At 51.5% G+C, this 18,270-nt stretch overlaps 1 protein-coding gene and 1 long non-coding RNA gene across 14 annotated transcripts; both read right to left on the reverse strand.

Annotated features, from left to right (window-relative positions):
* Positions 1-219: 219 nt before the first annotated feature.
* Positions 220-3,246, reverse strand: LOC125625901 (uncharacterized). 2 transcript variants are annotated; one of them, XR_007353657.2, is made up of 3 exons: positions 2,281-3,246; positions 610-723; positions 220-451 (listed from the first exon to the last, which is right to left on the reverse strand). It is a non-coding gene; the product is annotated as an uncharacterized LOC125625901 (long non-coding RNA). The 2 variants fall into 2 exon arrangements; XR_012666001.1 differs by lacking the exon at positions 2,281-3,246 and having other exon boundaries at positions 610-1,556.
* Positions 3,247-5,173: 1,927 nt separating this feature from the next.
* LOC125625893 (membrane-spanning 4-domains subfamily A member 4D) lies at positions 5,174-16,097 on the reverse strand. Of its 12 annotated transcripts, none has more exons than XM_048828498.1 (9): positions 15,842-16,096; positions 13,252-13,305; positions 12,323-12,481; positions 12,156-12,233; positions 10,657-10,776; positions 9,788-9,844; positions 6,191-6,325; positions 5,805-5,924; positions 5,174-5,601 (listed from the first exon to the last, which is right to left on the reverse strand). In XM_048828498.1, the coding sequence occupies exons 3-9, from the start codon at positions 12,467-12,469 to the stop codon at positions 5,485-5,487; spliced, it is 774 nt and encodes a 257-aa protein (XP_048684455.1). In that variant the 5' UTR covers positions 12,470-12,481; positions 13,252-13,305; positions 15,842-16,096; the 3' UTR covers positions 5,174-5,484. The 12 variants fall into 12 exon arrangements, with proteins under 12 accessions (XP_048684455.1, XP_048684451.1, XP_048684452.1 ...); XM_048828494.2 differs by having other exon boundaries at positions 12,323-12,478; positions 13,169-13,305; XM_048828495.1 differs by having other exon boundaries at positions 13,252-13,343.
* Between the last annotated feature and the right edge of the window lie 2,173 nt (positions 16,098-18,270).

The raw sequence follows: 18,270 nt of genomic DNA on the forward strand, positions 1-18,270 counted from the left end.
CACCTGGTTCTAGCCCCAGATCTGGGAAGGAAGTGGGGGCTGGTAGTTGGAGCCAGGTACCTATATAAGAAATAAAGGTTTCAGAGTAGCAGCCGTGTTAGTCTGTATCCGCAAAAAGAAAAAGAGGACTTGTGGTATCTACACCTGGAGCACTTCTAGCCACCTCAGGGGCCCTTCACACCTGCCAGGACTTTCATCAGCATGGAAGCCAGACAACTATTTGTTTAAGATAAAAGTTTATGGTTAGGTGCAAACAGCCATAAATCAATTTGCAGAAAAACACCGCCAGGCAGCTGTGCAAAACTCAGCAACAGCTCCTCTTGTACACTGCCCAGCTCCCTCTCTGGCTGGCCAGCCGCCCCACACCAGCCCCCGCAAACTCCAGCCTGCCTCACCAGTGAGAGACGGGGGTCCTGACAGTCACCATGCTGAGGGATCCAGAAGCAATGTACTGTAGGGTACAAGAGACAGATTACACCACTAGGGGGTGCCAGCTCTGATCCAGCCCCAGGTCCAGGACTCACTGGCTCAGAGGGGTGGGGAATGGGGCATGGGACCTTTTCCCTTCTAGGGGTGCCAGAGACCTCAGAGGTTGCCCATGGCACATACCTGCGTACCGATCCACTGCAGAGAAATCTCCACATTCAGACTCCAGTAGGTCAGGAAAGGCACCAGCACTTCTCAGAGACCTGTCTGCACCATCCCCATCACAATCTGGGCGACCTGCCATGGCACAATGGGGCGCTGAGATGCCTTCCTTAGAGATGATCAGCTGTTAAACATATCTGGGCTCCGAAACAGAGCCAGGACTCCTGGGTTCTATCCCTGGCTCTAAGAGGGGAGTGGGGTCTAGTGGGTCAGAGCAGGGGGCACTGGAAGCTAGGACTTCTGGGTTCTGTCCCTGACTCGGGGAGAGGGGGGTCTAGTGCTTAGGTCGGGGGGCTGGGAGACAGGACTCCTGGGTTCTATCCCTATCTCTGTCACAGGATATTCACCCCGAAGGCCAGTTGCTCCCATCTGTAATACTCCTGCAGGGTGGCTGGGAAGAGGGATGGTGGCAGGGGGCTGCCCATGGGGACAGGGAATGGCCCTGAACCGCAGGATAGGAGGAAGAAGAGAAAATGAGAGGGAGAGCAGGTTATGGGGGTGGGTGGGAGCCTACAGGGCAATGGCGGCTCCTGGAGCCCATGGACTCACTGTTCCTCTGGTCCGATAGCTAATGGGCCTGTCCCCTTCCACACGGTACTGGGTGGAAGAAGGGAAGGGGGGAGGGACTGATTCACCAGGGTTGGGCCCAGGGAACCTCCTGATCCAGAGCTGCTTCAGGACTGCAGCATTTAAAGGGTGCCCCTCAGCCACTTGGCTCTGGCTCAGATGTGAGAGCAGTCCAGGGGAGCTGGGAGCCAGGATGCCTGGGTTCTCTCCCCTGCTCTGGAAGGGGAGTGGGGTGTCGTGGTTAAAGCAGGGAGGGCTGGGAGTCAGGACTCTTGGGTTCTCTCCCCTGCTCTGGGAGTGGAGTGGGGTCTGGTGGGTTAGCACAGGGGTGCCGGGGTTCCTGAATTCTATCCACCGCCACCGCCCCTACCCTCTCCCCCCCCCCCCGCCCCCATACACTTTGCACTGGGATTTGTCAGCACGCTCCACAGTGGGTCTGTGGGAAAGAGGAAGAAAGACGCACCATCTCCTCCCCCTAACACATGACCCACACCCTGATTCCTAACACTGTCTGTGCAAGAAAGTCAGAATTTCAGGAAAACGAGGAAGAGAAGAAGAAAATTAAAAAAAAAGGAAAGAGTGAAAGTGAATTTCCGTCCAGAGAGACACCCCGATCTTGATACTCAAACACACGGTTTACACCAACACACAAGTACACACGGAAACAGACACAGTTCATATAAACACAATCCAGATAAGCACACACACACACAGTTCTTATAAACACACATCATTCACATAAACACACGCATGGGGGGACACGCAGAGTTCTCGTAAATATACAAAATCCACACACAGAGTTAATATAAACACACTCATAATTCACATACACAATTCATATAAATACACACAATTCATACAAATGCACAGTTCCCACACAGTTCATATAAACACACACACAGGTCACACTTACACACAGTTCGTATAAACACAAAATTCCTATAAACACAGGCACAGTTCAGACAAACTAGGGCTGCCAACAGTCCCGTATTACAAGGGACATCCCTTATTTAACTAGGAAATTGCCTTTTATCCCATATTTCAACAGCAGGGGCCAGTACTCACGGGGGCATCTCTCCTTCCCCTCCTGCCCCGGCCCTTCAGTGTAGCCCCAGGGCACACGGCCCCGTCCACTGGCCCTGCCAGTCAGCGCCTGCGTGGGGAAAGCGGAAGGGCCGCGCTCGGGGGCTGGAGTCAGTGGGGGCCCTGTCCAGCAGGAGCCAGTACTCACAGGGGACCTTGCATTTCCTGCCCGCCCCGGCCCTTCGGCGCTGCACGGGGAAATCAGACAGGGCCATGCTCAAGGGCCAGGGGTAGGAAGGGGCCTGGGGCCATGCTCTAGGGCCTGGGGCACAGTCTGTGGAGCAAATTGGGGGTCCTCTGATAAAGGGGTGCTCAGGAGCACCCTCAAAAGGACCCTTTTTTAATTTCAACTTTCTTAGGCATTTTAGCAGGAATGGGGACATCCAAACTGTTCTACAATCCACATGCATGGTCCAAGGACCTAGAAAATTGGCACACCAATTCAGAGCCTGGGGAGGCAGTTTGTGGTGCAAAATCAGGGTTGTTTGATAAACGGGTTCCTGAGACAGGGCTCCCCAAAATGAACTATTTTTAAAGTTTCAGCTCTCTTCTGATCATGCTATTTTGCAGATAGGAATTTCCAAGCTGTTCTAAAATCCACATGCAGCTGCAGATTGGCTTGAAAATTGACACACCAATTCAGCGCCTGGGATATACTTTGCAGTGCAAATTTGAGGCAATTTAATAGAGGGGTTCCTGAGATACAGCCCTTCCAAAAGAACACATTTAAAATTTCAACTTGCTTATCATGCTTTTTTTGCACTGAGACAGAGACTTTTAATCCTTCTTGAAACCTGCATGCTCAGTCAGATTATCTTGAAATTAGATATGCTGGTTCAGGGTCCATGGCAGGGTTTGTGATGCAAATTTGGAGTCATTAGATGAAGGAGTTCCTAAGATACAGGCCCTCTAAATGGCCCATTTTTAAAATTTCAACTTTGACACATTTTAGTAGAGACAGGGATACCAAACTGTTCTACAATCCATGTGCAGTGTCTGAGCCTCTTGAAAATTGGCACACCAAACTGGCGGGAAGTTTTTGTTACAGATCTAGGGTCATTTGATAAAGGGGTTCCTGAGATACAACCCCCCCAAATGACCCATTTTTAAAATGTCAACTTTCTTGTGCTTTTTTGACAGTTCAAACCTCTCTAAAGAGCATATGTGCAGTCAGATTCGTTTGAAAATCATTATATCCGTTAAGGGACCAGGGTAAAATTTATGGTGCAAAATTAGAGTCGTTTGGCCACAGGGTTCCAGAGATACAGTCCTCCCCTCAAAGTCCCATTTTTAAAATTTCAACATGCTTATCCTACCTTTTTTGCACAGAGAGAGGTTTTCAATCCTCTCTGAAGACCAGATGCTCAGTCAGATTATCTTGAAATTTGACATGCTGGTTCAAAGGCCATGGCAAGGTTTGTGATGCAAATTCGGAGCCTGTTTTTTGATATACAGCCCTCCCAAAATGACAATTTTTTAAAAATAATCCGCTTTCTGGTCACACTTCTTTGCACAGAACTAGAGAAAAATCCATAGGCATGGTCCACTTCAGCCTTTTTGCACTGGAGAGCCCCTGTCAGGAGGTGGGTTTAGTGCAGAGAACCAGCACCCACGCCCAATACCTAACCAGCTCTCTGACGTTTTTTCTGCACAGATCCCAGACCCCTGAGTGCAAAACAGTTAGGCCCGCTCACAGAAAACCCTCTCTAGCTTTGGGGAAGACGCAGTAGGCTGGAAACCAGGAGAATTTCCAGTGACGAATGAGCGCCTCACAGCTCTTACTATTAACTACGGCTTGATATCCGTACCAGCAATTGTACCCCCCATCCCGTTCTCCATCCCAGGACAGGGTTGTTCAAGACAGGGTAAGTCTGCCTTGTGGTTTTTTATACACAACTTTGGGACACTGGGCATGAGGTCCCTCCATGGACTGGCTCAGTCCATCACGTACTGGTGTGTATCCACCTCAGCTCAGATCCATAGAAGGTGACTTTTAGTTTTCCCTGGGGTTACTCCAGCCCCTCTCGACCTGAGGCCCCGCCCCATTCCAAAGAACTGAGTCCCTTGTGGAGAATGAGACCAAACCTAAAAGCTTAGTGCTAAATGAAGGCAGGGCAGGCACCCAAATTTTGGAGCACAGACGCAGGCCCAGAGGTGCCAGGCCTGGGGATATGGTCAAACATCAGTGATGGACATTGGGGTGAAAAGTTCTGAGGCTTCAGAGAATGGGTCTCGTGGCTCTTGGCTGGGCTACCAGCTCAGATGTCTCCAGCCCCAGAGCCCAACGGAGGCCAAGCAAGCTGGAGGGAGGGTGGGCTTGGGGACTGGGGTTCTCTGGGAATCACCCTGCTGAGTTCTCTTGGGGGGAGGTCCCAGATCACTGAAGGGTGGGGGGATCTGGGAAGGGAGTGGGGAAGAATCACAGCAGATTAGAGCAGGGGGGCTGGGAGCCAGGACTCCTTGATTCTACCGTAAGCTCTGGGAGGGGAGTGGGGTCTAGTGCTCAGTGTGGGAAGCTAGGAGCCAGGACTCCTGGGTTCTATCCTAGCTCTGGGAGGGGAGGGGTGTCTGGTAGGTTAGAGCGGCAGGGGCTGGGAGCCAGAGTTCTATCCCAGCTATGGTAATTTCTCTCTCTTTCTGTTGCATGTCCTGTCTCTCTCCAACAACCCCCACCAAAGCTGCTCTCACAGTCACTCCTGCTGTCCTCCCTGTCCCCACCTCCTCAGGCTCCAGGCACCTCATCGTGGGTCCCAGCACACACTGGCCCTGTTAGTGGGGGGCAGTAGGGACAGTCCAGATAAACCCCCCAACAACCTGGGGCTGGGGCTTAGGATCAGGGGATCCCACTGAACAGAGGAGCGAAATGAGGGCTGGATGATTAGAGACAAAGGTTTTATTGCAGGCAGCCTGGACATGTTATAGAGTGGTGGGACCTGGGGCTGAGATCCCTTGCACAGGGGTAGGATGGAAAGGGCATTGAGACCGGCAGATCGATTGTGTGATGCTGTAGGGACATGTCTCTCTCCATGGTCAGTGTGATCAGTGCATGGGGGTCAGCAGGCTCAGTGTCGGGAGCGAGATGCTACGACCGGTTCCCACTCTGCTGCTTTGGTCTCCAGCAAGGCACAGGTGGGCATGGTATGTAGGGAGCTGGTGACCCAGGCAGTGGCTGCCCTAGTTAACAGCTCATGCGGTGGCGAGGCCCTTGTAAGGGGGAGGAGTGCAGGCAACAGCATCCGTGTGGGTGTTGGTGGCAGTAGTTGGGTCACCTGGAGGCACCATGTTCTGGTAAATGACCACAGACTGGAGGAAAAGGTAAGGACAACCTATCAGGACAGGACTCAAGCGCACCTCTCAGCCCAGCAATGCCCCAGTGATGTGCTCCCAGTATAGAACCCTGGAGTCCCAGCTCCCCCGCCCCCCCCCCCCCCACTTTAACCCACTAGACCCCCCTCCCCTCCACCATCCCTGTCATTAATACAGGCCCCATGGTGACGCATCATTACCACTTGGCTGTAGCTGTCCCGGCAGACGGTTTTGCACCCAAAGGCCGCAGTGGAGATGGAGACGCAGAATTCCAGGAAGGTGAACAGGAACAGAACCATGATGCAGGCCATGGTTACCTTCTGCCAACGGGAAACTGTTGAATTCCCTACAGGACAAAGGCCCCATGTCCCATTCCCTCAACCTTACCCCGCAAGCCAGCCAGTCCCCACCCTGGGCTGGATCAGAACCAGTGCCCCTTGGAGGGGAAAGGCCCCGTGCCCCATTCCCTGCCAGCTGGTTAAGGCAGTCCCTAAGGGTGGCCATGGGAGGCAGGTTGGTCCCCATGGGAGCAAGGGGATGGTTGCACTGACAGCCCTGCCCTCGTGCAGTGATACCAGGTACTCACATAAGGGAAGCAATTCTCTGGGTACCAGTCACACCTGGACTGATACCTGGATTCCATCAAACTGATCAGGTACAGGATCATGGCACATCCGGCCAGCACCGAGCTGATGATGTTCATTCCCAGGCTGCCTTTCACCTGGCCAGGAGATGGGGGTGGGGAGAGGAGTGCGCTGAGAGCCCAGCTGGACACACGCAGACAACATGGCATGAAGCCAAGCCCCTCTCGGGGAAGACCCCCCCCAACAGCAGCGGGGAGAGCCCTCACTTTGACATCCCATTCTTGTGATCATAATGTTCACTCCCATTGCTATAGCAGGAACATTTAGGGGCTAAATTGCGACGCTGGGTTGAGGTACGGTTCAAATCATTCCAACCGCTTTGGAAAGAATGAGTGATTGTGGGTATAAGAGATAGATAGATAGATAAGATGTGGGAGGCACCTCAAGAGGTCATCGAGTCCAGCTCTCTGCACTCAGGCAGGACCAAATAACCCTAGACCATCCCTGACAACAAATGCTTGTCCAACCTGTTCTTGTACACCTCCAATGACGGGGATTCCACAACCTCCCTGAGAAGCCTGTTCCAGACCTGACCTCCCCTTGGCTGTTATCAGGCCCCTCCTCCAACTTCCTTTCACCACTATACATGCCCGCTTTTTTCACCTTTCCTCAGACGTCTGCTTTTCTAAACCTTTTGTCATTTTTGTTGCTTTCCTCAGGCCTCTCTCCAATTTGTCCACATCTTTCCTAAAGTGTGGTGCCCAGAATTGGACAAAATATGCCAGCTGAAGCCTCCCCAGTGCCAAGTAGCTTGGACAGTTACCTCCCATCCCTTACATACAACAGTCCTGTTAATACCCCAGGATGATATTAGCCTTTTTCTCAGCTGCATCACAGCCTTGACGCATATTCAGTTTGTGATCCACTATAACCCCAGCTTCTTTTCAGCAACCCCCTAGCCAGTTATTCCCCATTTTGTACCTGTGCATTTGATTTTTCCTTTCACTTTTTGAATTCAGACCAACTCTCCAATTTGTCAAGGCCTTTTTTAATTCTAATCCTGTCACCCCAAATGCTTGCAACCCCTCCCAGCTTGGTGTCATCTGCACGTTTCATAAGTGTACTTTCCACTCCATCGTCCACGTCATTAAAGAACATATTGAATAGTACTGGCCCCAGGAAGAACTACTGTGGGATCCCACCTGATACGCTCTCTCAGCTTCCCAGCAAACCATTTGTAACTACTCTTTTGACCAGCTGTGCACCCACCTTATAGGAATTTCATCAAGACTTCATTTCCCTCATTTGCTCATGAGCTTGTCTTGAGGGACTGTGTCAAAAGCCTTAGATTCAGCTGGTTCCTTAAGTACCCTGGGATGAATTTAATCAGGCTCTAATGACTTGAATACATCCAACTTATCTGAATATTTTTTTAACCTGTTCTTTCCCTATTTTGGCTTGTGTTCCTTCTCCCTGGTTGTCAATATTAATTGTGTTGAGCATCTGGTCACCATTAACCTTTTTTAGGGAAAATTGAAGAAAAGTAGATATTAAACTAGGAATGCCAATCGATTTACAATAATAATCGCGAGATTAAAATAATAGTCGTGATTAATCGCAGTTTTAATTGCACTGTTAGACAATTACAGAATACCGATTTAAATTTATGATAAACATTTTGGGATTTTTTTTCTACATCTTCAAATATATTGATTTCAATTACAACACAGAACACAAAGTGTACCGTGGTCACCTTATATTCTTATTTTTGAGTACAGATATCGCACTGTAAAAAAAAATAAACATGGCATTTTTCAGTTCACCTCCTGCAAGTACTGTAGTGCACTCTCTTTATCGGGAAAGTGCAATTTATAATTGTAGAATTTATTTTTTTCTTTTACATAACCGCACTCAGAACCAAAACAATGTAAAACTTTAGAGCCTAAAAGTCGACGCACGAAGGGGCATACGAATGTTTAGCCCATCTGGCACATAAATACCTTGCAACACTGCCTACAACAGTGCCATGCGAATGCCTGTTCTCACTTTCAGGTGACATTGTAAATAAGAAGCGGGCAGCATTATCTCCCGTAAATGTAAACAAACTTCTTTGTCTGAGCGATTGGCTGACAAGAAGAAGTACTGAGGGGATTTATAGGCTGTAAAGTTTTACACTGTTTTGTTCTGGAGTGCAGTTATGTAAAAAAAAAAAATTCAACATTTGTAAGTTGCACTTTCAGGATAAAGAGATCGCAGTACAGTACTTGTAGGAAGTGAACTGAAAAATACTATTTCTTTTGTTTATCTTTTTTACAGTGCAATATCTGTAATCAAAAATAAGAATATAAGGTGAGCACTGCACACTTTGTATTCTGTGTTGTAATTGAAATCAGTATATTTGAAGATGTAGAAAAACATCCAAAAATATTTATAATAAATTTAAATTGATATTCTATTATTGTTTAACGGTGCTATTGAAACTGTAATTAATTGCAACTATTTTTTAATCATGTTTGTTTGTTTTGCGTTAATTGCATGCATTAACTGCAATTGACAGCCCTATATTAAACACCTCAGCCTTCTTGATGTCATGAGTTATTAGCTCTTCTTCCCCACTAAGTAGTGGATCTACACTTGCTGCCATCTTTCTCTTGCTCTTAATGTATTTATAGAACCTCTTCTTGTTGCTTTTTATGTTCCTTGACAGGTGTAACTCATTTTGTTCCTTAATCTGTCTGATTTAATCCCTTCAAGCTTCTGCTCTTGTAGATAGCTAGTGTGACGGGGTCAGACCAGATGGCTACAGGAGAGTGATAGAAGGTAGATGTATTAGCCCTGGATTAAGCAGATCCCTTTTTCCCTGAGTAAGATAATGGGCTGTTCCAGAACAATCAGGAAGTTGCTGGAACCAATTAAGGCAGCCAATTAAGAAGCTACCAAAATCAATTAGGATAGGCAGGCTAATCAGGACACCTGGTTTTTAAAAGGACCTCACTTCAGTTTGTGGCGTGTGTGCGAGGAGCTGGGAGCAAGAGGCATGCAAAAAGGTGAGAGTGAGAAGGCATACTGCTGGAGGACTGAGGAGTACAAGCGTTATCAGACATCAGGAGGAAGATCCTGTGGTGAGGACAAAGAAGGTGTTGGGAGGAGGCCATGGGGAAGTAGCTTAGGGAGTTGTAGCTGTCATGCAGCTCTTACAGGAGACACTATAGATGCTGCAATCCACAGGGCCCTGGGCTGGAACCTGGAGTAGAGGACAGGCCCAGGTTCCTCCTATCCCCCCAACTCCCTGTTTGATATAAGAGGTGTTGATCTGGACTGTGGGTCCCACCAGAGGGGAAGGTCTCTGGCCTATCCCTCAACCCATTAGGTGGGCCAGCAGAGACTGCGGGGATTGTTCTCCTCCTTTTCCCCATGCTGGCCAGTGATGCGGTTAGTTGAGTGAACAACAGGTTTGTGCCACTAACAAAAGGAGCCAAAGTGCGGACTGCTGTGAACCTCTGAGGTGAGCAAACCTGCCAGAAAGAGCAGAACCCACCAACGCAAAGGAGGAACTTTCTCACGATAGATAGATAGGAAACTGAGGCATCAATTCGTACCAGTGGTATCTTGGGATTCTTTGCAGCCGCCACTGAGATGGACCCCGAGATGATGTACTGTGTGGGGGAGAGAGAAAGGGTTAGAAGCAGTGCTGTGCCTGTGTCTAGGGTTAGCGGAGCACAGCAGGGGTGGATAGGTGCTGTGGATGCTGGGAAATACTAGACTAGGGTGTGCTTGGGAGAGGTAGTCCAGCAGGAGACAGGATGAAGACTGGTGGTCACATGGGAGCCAACGTCTGTGCTGATCCACCCACAGCCTGACCCTGAGCGTCTCTATATTTCTCTCCTGAGCCCTGGCGAGCTGCCTGGTGGGATTAGAGCCCCACGTATCCTATTGTAGGGTCTTCTGCTAGCACCACCTAGAGGTAATGTTGCCCGACACATCCTTATAAGATCCTACTTTCAGGTGCTGATAACTTTGCCAAGCATTAACTATTAGGGCTGAAATTTCCCATTCGCGGTCTGCTGCAGGCTTGATTTTGGGGATAAATTTCAGTCCAAATCATTCAGCCATTGCTGAGGATGAGGCTAGGGGAAAATACGTTGTTTTGACCCTGGTAAGAATAATTCTTACAACTGTTTCATTGAGAAACTGTAGGGCCTGCATGCTTTGGAGCAGGGCCTGGAAATGTGGCGGGGGAGGAGGTCACCCTGGGGACAGGGATGTGCCTTTTCCTGTTCCATAAAAAGTCCACTCAAATTTGGCCAAATTATAAGCATCTGAAAAATTTCTGTTTGCACATGCTCCATAGAGATGTGTTAGAATTTGGCAGCTAGATTCTCCAAAGGATCTGTCTGCACTGAGTATGCTCCAATCCTTCTCCTACATGTGACCCGATGGCAGAAGGTGGGGTGGGGTGGAGACTTACCAGCAACCCACTCCATAGCGGGACGTGCACAGTCAATGCTAATATCCACAAATAGGAGTTGACCATAGCCATCACCATCCCGACAGCAACCTGCACGGCTCCAACTAGGATCTGGGTGATCTACCAGGAAGTGAAGCCAAGAATTTCATCACTGCACTCCGAGCTCATTGGGGGTCGCTTTCCCCTTGGTGCTCCTAACAGGTCCCTCTGTCTTGGGTATTTATCTGGTGCCTATCATCCAGAGCCATCCCTTGGGTACGGCGAATCGGAGCCACTGCTCCAGCCCCCACACTTTGGGGGCCCCCGCGTGGGCGGAGAGGTGAGGCGGGGGTGGGCAGGTGAGCGAGTGGGGTGAGGAGGCAAATAGGGAGGTGAGCGGCAAGTGGGCGGGGGGGGGGTGAGGAGGACCCCCACCACCAGAACCTCTCCCTTCCCCTACCACCTCCTGCCCGCCAGTGGGCCCTGCCAGTCAGCGCCTACTGCCTGCCATGGATCAGAAGTTTTTTGCAGCATCAGGAGGCGCTGGGAGGGAGGGGAGAGGAGCAAGGGCACAGCATGCTTGTAGGAGGGGGAAGAACTGGGCAGGGTAGGAGCAGAGGCGGGGTGGGGCCTTAGGGGAAGGGGTGGAGTGGGGGTGGGGCCTGGGCGGGGTCTGATAAGAAACTTGGCATGTATATCCTGGGCCCGCACCCCTCTAGGGACGGCCCTGCCATCACCATAGCCTCTGATAGTCTTAGTCTAATGCACTGATCCTCCCCACCCCCACACCCTGGGAGACACAAATGTGTTGTTATCGCTATTGTAGAGGTAGAGAAACTGAGGCACAGAGGAAGATTAAGGGAGTTGCCCAAGGGGCACACTAGGAGTTTATGGTAGGGAAGGAGTAAGTAGGCCCATTGATCAGATCTGACACAGCAGGGAGAGTTGGGAAGGGTACTGGGCTGGCTGGGGCCATGGGTCTGATCCAGGGTGGCAGGGAGGGGATGTGATACCAGGCCTAAGGGCCCATGCGTCTGGTCTGGGTCATCAGGGAGGGGACAGGTTTCCAGGCTAGATGGTCCCAAGGGTCTGATCCAGGCCATCAGGGAGACAAATCTAATGTTTCTATGGTTTATCACCACAAAAATTTGGGAATTATAATCCCAACAGAAGCCACAGTCCCTGTGAACCACCCCATGGCTCCCACCAGGGAAGTCAGCCATGCTGAAATACAGACAGGCTGGATGCAGGTTGGCCTGGGGGGTTCTGGGCTTGAAAAGCAACGGTCAGGGGGACACGCCAGCACTGCCTGCCGTACCAGCGCCCCATGGTCTGGCAGGTACAGGAGGAATAGGTGCCCACTGTCAGGGGATTATGCTGGCCCCAGCCGGCTGCATTCTCTGCAAGAACGATGCTGGTGTGTCTGGGGTAACCAGGCAGGCTCCTCCCTGGCATGAGGCCCACGTTCGGGCAAACATGGGGGCAGCAAGAGGACGGGGCTGGGTCACGTAAACACCTACCCAGTTTATCCTAAGAGCTGGAGGGAGTCGTCTTCTGGAATTCCACCCCCTAGCATCCTTTGGCCAATGGGACACCACCTTCAAACCACGACATCATCAGAACAAGCTCTCATTGGCTGATTGTCCCAGGTGGGTGGGGAAGCCGCCCCAGTGCACAGGATACTCACCCCCAGGGCCAGTGGCTCCCCCTTGTAGAACTTCTCCAGGGGCTGCGGTTTGGCTGAGATGGCAGCACTGGCCATGTGGGGCTGGGTGATGAAGCTGTTGATGATGGTGATGGGGCTGGCTGAGCTGGCTGTCATGGTGGTGGCCATAGCAGAACCCTGCTGAGATAAGAGCTGGGCTTTCTTTGTGCTGGCAGGACATTGGGGAGGTAAAAGACACCCCCCTCCCAGGATAACAAACAACCCCCGCACCCAGCTCATCTGGGTCACCCCTTGCCCTATCTGGGGGAGATACAGATCAGGGTTTTCCTTGTGGTGCCCAATCACCCCCATGTTAATATCACCCTCATTCACCCCTTTAATATTGCCATCAGTTTCACCCGCAGCAGGGGGCGCTACTGAACCAAACATGGCTCCCACAGTCTGTGCCCCATGGAACGTGGCCCTTCCCACCATGTGGCAGTGGAGCAATGGGATAGTTGTTCCTTTGGCTGACACCGATATCCCATTTCTAAAACCAATTTCCCACCTCTCACCCAGTATCCCACTACTAACACCAAGATCCCACTGCTAACACCAGTTTCTCACCATTCATACCAGTATCCCACCACTGACACCAGCATTAACACCAGTATCCCACCTTTCACACCACTGACGCCAGTGTCCCACATGTCAGATCTGTTTCACAGCTCTCACCCCAGTATCCCACAGCTAACCCCAGTATCCCACCTCTCACAGCAATATCTCACATCGAATACCAATATCCCACAGCTAACACCAATATCCCATGCCTGATGCCAGTTTCCCACCTCTCACACCACTTTCCCACCTCTCACACCAATATCTCACCTTGATTACCAGTATCCCACCACTCACACCAGTTTCCCACCGCTCACACCAACATCACAGCAGAATTTCAGAGCTGTACAAACCAGCTTCTCAGTGAACGAGAATTCAGTGAGGCGCAGTCTGGGAAGAGTCTCAGTCTAATCAAAGTGTGGGAAAAATTCAAGGTCTTCTTTTTCTGCCAGGAGGGAATGGGGTGATGATCCATTCATAACACTCCACCTCCACCCAGGTCATGTTATCATCACCCTAGCTCTAGCCCTCCACATCGGCATCGCTTCAGTGAGCAGCAGGGGATGCTGTGAACTCCGGTGTGTCTCCCAACTTCCCCCATGGCCCAGGTTGGGTTCCACTGGAAACCTCCATGGTAGTGAAGAACCCGCCGGTTTGGGTACAGAGAGGGTGTGAGAGGCAGGGCTGAGGTTGGTTCTGGCTGAGCATGGAGTTTTGTGCCATTTTTCTTGCCTGGTAAAGAGCAGAGCCCCGGCTGAGGGATCCCATGAACTGAGCAGAAATGAGCTAAAACAGAGCAATCTGACTAGCAGCCCCACCTGGAGCTGGAGTGGGCAGGAAGTAGACCCCCCCCCCCAGTAGGCCATGCTGCAGGGGGCTCAGTAGGGGGCCCCAGCAGAGATGGCTATGACAGGAAGGGGAGGTGGTCTGGAAAGGGAAGAGGACCTGGGAGTCAGGAGAGATGCACAGGCCAGGGCTGATACAGGTTGGGGGGAGGGTGTCCCCCAAAACACTGTTGTTATATCCAGAGCCCCAGCCCCAGTAAGGAGCCCAGATTCTGAGCCATTGAGCTTCCACAATGGACTAAGAGCATGTGTGTGTGTGACTGTTTGTATGTGCATGTGACTCTCTATGTGTCTGACTGTCTGGTGGGACTGTCCTTGTGTGCATCAATTTATTTGAGCATAAGCTTTCGTGAGCTACAGCTCACTTCATCGGATGCATAAAAGTGGAAAATGCAGTGAGGATGTTTTTATACACACAGATCATGAAAAAATGGGTGTTTATCACTTCAAAAGGTTTTCTCTCCCCCCACCCCACTCTCCTGCTGGTAATAGCTTATCTAAAGTGAGCACTCTCCTTACAATGTGTATGATAATCAAGGTGGGCCATTTCCAGCACAAATCCAGGTTTTCTCTCCCCCCACCCCACTCTCCTGCTGGTAATAGCTTATCCTTACATTGTAAGGAGAGTGATCACTTTAGATAAGCTATTACCAGCAGGAGAGTGGGCTGGGGGGAGAGAGAACCTTTTGAAGTGATAAACACCCATTTTTTCATGATCTGTGTGTATAAAAACATCCTCACTGCATTTTCCACTTTTATGCATCCGATGAAGTGAGCTGTAGCTCACGAAAGCTCATGCTCAAATAAATTGGTTAGTCTCTAAGATGCCACAAGTACTCCTTTTCTTTTTCCGAATACAGACTAACACGGCTGCTACTCTGAAACTTGTGTGCATGTGACTCTGTGGGGGGGACGACTGTCTGTGTGTGCATGTGACTCTGTGTGTCTGACTGTCTGTGGGGGGGGGGGGGGACGGACTGTCCGTGTGTGCATGGGACTCTCTGTGTGTCTGACTGTCTGTGGGCGGGGGGACTGTCCGTGTTTCTGTGTGTGCATGTGCTCTCTGTGTGTCTGATTGTCTGTGCATGGGACTGTCAGTTTGTCTGTGTGTGCATGTGACCCTCTGTGTGTCTTACTGTGTGGGACTGTCCATGTGTCCCTGTTGCATCTCTATGGTTGCCAGCTTGATGTGTCTGTAAGTGTGCTTCAGTGGGTGGGTGTGAGAGAGATTGTGTGTGAATGTTTCTCTTGTGTGTGTCTGTCTCTGAGTGTGTATGTGTGAACGTGTGTATATGTGAGTGTGGCAGGAGTGTGACTGTGTGTTTGTGTCCATTGTTGTTGTGAGTCTCTTGAGTGTGTGTGTGTGTGTTATGAGCTGGGTGAAACCTCTCTATAATTTGGGTTAAAACCCTAGTCAGGTTGACAGGTGTGAACTCACCCTCCCATTATCATAGCTGTAAACATAATCCCCAGTAAAGACAAAAGGTGCGCGTGACACACACACGCAGACAGACAGAGTTTTGGGGCTGGGTATTGTTTTGGGCAGGGCTGTGTGTGAGAACACCCAGACACTGAGCTCATACACAAGCAGTGTGTCTACACTACAGCCGCATGGCTACAGCACTCTCGTGCAGACCCTTGTCGGTGGTGGGGTTTCCCGCGCTGTACTGAATCCATCCCTATGAGATGTGGTAGCTAGGTCGACAGGAGAATCCTAACGCGTCCACACCAGGGTGATTTGGGTGCAGAGACATGGGGCTTTGTACTCTGCTTGCTAATAAACAAAACTGTGTCAAAGCTGATCCCTGGCTAGCCTCGATTTCTGCCTCCAGCTGGGACATCCCCCGAACCCCCTACTTTGACTAGCTTCTGAGGTCAGAAGGGGCCACGTGTGTGCCTGTTTATGGGGTATTTGAGTGTGTGTGTGTGTGTGTGTCAGAGTGTGTGCTGTACGCAAGTCCCTCCTGCCCCTGAACTCCCAGCTCCATCTGACCCTGCCACTAACTGACAGCCCCCATCCCAGCAACCCGCCACGCTCCCCAGAGAGACCCAGCCATGGCAAATCCCCTTCCCCAATCCCATCCTGCCTCCGGCTTACCCTCCATCCGGCTCTGCAGCTGGCTCTCACTCTGGCAGGAAAGAGCTGAGCTTAGACCCCATGCCGTAAACAAGGGGCCCTTTTTGGGAAGCTCCAGAACCGATCGCCACCCTGATTGGCGCCAAAGTACGCGTAAGGCAGGCCAGGGGCTGGACAGTGTCCCAGTTCCCCTGCGCCCCTTTGCCTGGTGCACAAATGGCTCCTGTCAGCAGGCTGCAGGCAATACGCTGCTCACCAGCAAGACCTCTGGAGACTAACCATTTCCTCCCCCTGCCCAAAGTAAGGGTAAGCAGGGGAGGGCTGGAGACACCGAGCTGCGGTTGTGCTTCTAGGCAGAGCTGACGGGAGGTTTTCCAGAGGGATGTTTTGCTGTTGGAAAATGCAGATTTCTCAGCCCCCAAACTTCCCGTGGGGACACACTGGCTGCAAAGCAAAAAGGTGACAAAGCAGGGCCCTGATGACAGTCCTTAAATAGGCCCAGGGCTGTTCTAACGAGGCTGGGGGTCAGCTGTTCTCCTTGCCCAGCGAAGGTAGGAGGAGAAGCGGCGGTTAATCCACAGCAGGTGAGACTGAGGGTGGATATTAGGACCAATTTGCTAACTCTAAGGGGAGCTGAGTACTGGAACAGGTTAGCAAGGGAATCTGCCCCATGGCAGGGCCTCTGTGTGCCCCTCCCCCATATACCAGATCCCCCCATTCTTTCCCCATGCCAGTGGCTCTATATGTCCCTGTGGTGAAGCGGGACTGTTCTTAATGTTTCCTCTGACTATTGTGGGGGTGCCTCAGTTTCCCCTATGCAGTTCTTAAGTATCTAGGGGGTGGGATAAGGGTGTATGATCGTTGCAGAGCCCTAGAGGGCGGGTGTGTGCAGGGCTCTGGACACAGAGAACGGCCAACACCCTGTTTCCTGGCACCTGATGGCATGGGCCCTTCCCCCCTGCAAGGTGAGAGCTAAGGGCTGGAGAGAGTTTCAGTTTGGGGCTGGCTGGGGACATGGAGTGAAGTGCAGACGTGGTTGTCTGGCTCACTGCCCCCCCTCCAATGGACCCTGCCTCCCCCCACAATGGACCCAGCTGAGGGGTCCTGTTCTCTGCACCTACAAGCTCTGTTTTAGACCATGTTCCTGTCGTCTAGTAAATTTCTGTTTTACTGGCTGGCTGAGAGTCACGTCTGACTGCGAAGTTGGGGTGCAGGACCCTCTGGCTTCCCCAGGACCCTGCCTGGGCGGACTCGCTGTCGGAAGCGCACGGAGGGGCAGAGGATGCTGAATGCTCCGAGATCAGACCCAGGAAGGTGGAAGTTGTGTGAGCTGTGTGTCCTGCAGACAGTCTGCTCACAGAGAGGAGACTTCCCCAGAGTCCTGACTGGCTTCGCGGGGAGCAGTTCCAGAGCATTGCCCAGGGACTCCGTGACAGTCACTCACCATTTTTCCCTTCTGTTTTTCTAGCCCCCCCCCCCCCCCCCCCCCGCAAATCAACAGGGTTCTGTCCATCGGTGCCTGGTCCCTTCCCTGACAGTTCGGCACTGATCAGATGCAGCGTTCAAACACTATCCTGTAACATCCACACAGACGGACAAAGACATACTACTGAGCGGCGTGTTGGGCCTCACTTCACCAGTCTTCTGATGATGGGAAGGGACCCAGGTGCTGCGGGGATGGGGGCCAGAGAAGCCCCTGTGTTAGGTTGGGGCCCTGCACAGACACACAGCCAGTGGCCACCCTGAGGACTCACAGAGGCCAGCGGCAGGTCTGGGGCAACCCCCAGCTCTCCTAGACCCTATCCCTCACCAGGGACAGCAACAGGGGTCCCAGCTGTCAGCCCAGCAGCGGGTCTCCAGCTCTCAGCCTGGCCAGGCTCCAGCTGTCAGTCCTGGTGGCAGGGCTCCAGCTGTGAGCCCCATGCAGGGCTGACAGCCAACAGGCGATGTAAGTAACAGTGTCTACATAGCCACTGCGTCACCCTAAGTACACCCACCTAAGCGCTACACCTCTCGCAGAGGTGGCGTTGGGTTGGGTCGGTGTAGCGGGCAACTCACATCGGCGGAAGCCCTGTTGCAGTGTAGACATGAACAGAGTTAAAGTGACGTAAGCTGCCATATATCGACCTAACTGTCGTGTAGCCCAGCTCTCAGATACTATCTGATCCTCTCTCTCTGCAGTGGTTGAGGGAGGAACTGATTAGACTCTCTTGAAGGTTGTTGGTTTGTTCAGTGACCATCAAAGTGTAGGACTGGAGGGGACCTCCATGCGCCCTCTGGTCCAGTCCCCTGCACTCAAGGCAGGACTGTAACAGCCAGACCAGGCCTGACGGGTGTTTGTCTAATTTGCTCTTTAAAACCTCCAATGATTCCACAGCCTCCCTAGGCAATTTGTTCCAGGGCTTAACCACCCGGACAGTTAGGACGTTTTTCCTGATGCCCAACCTAAA

This window comes from Caretta caretta, chromosome 24 (genome assembly GCF_965140235.1).
Source record: "Caretta caretta isolate rCarCar2 chromosome 24, rCarCar1.hap1, whole genome shotgun sequence".
In the NCBI taxonomy this organism is placed as follows: domain Eukaryota; kingdom Metazoa; phylum Chordata; order Testudines; family Cheloniidae; genus Caretta; species Caretta caretta.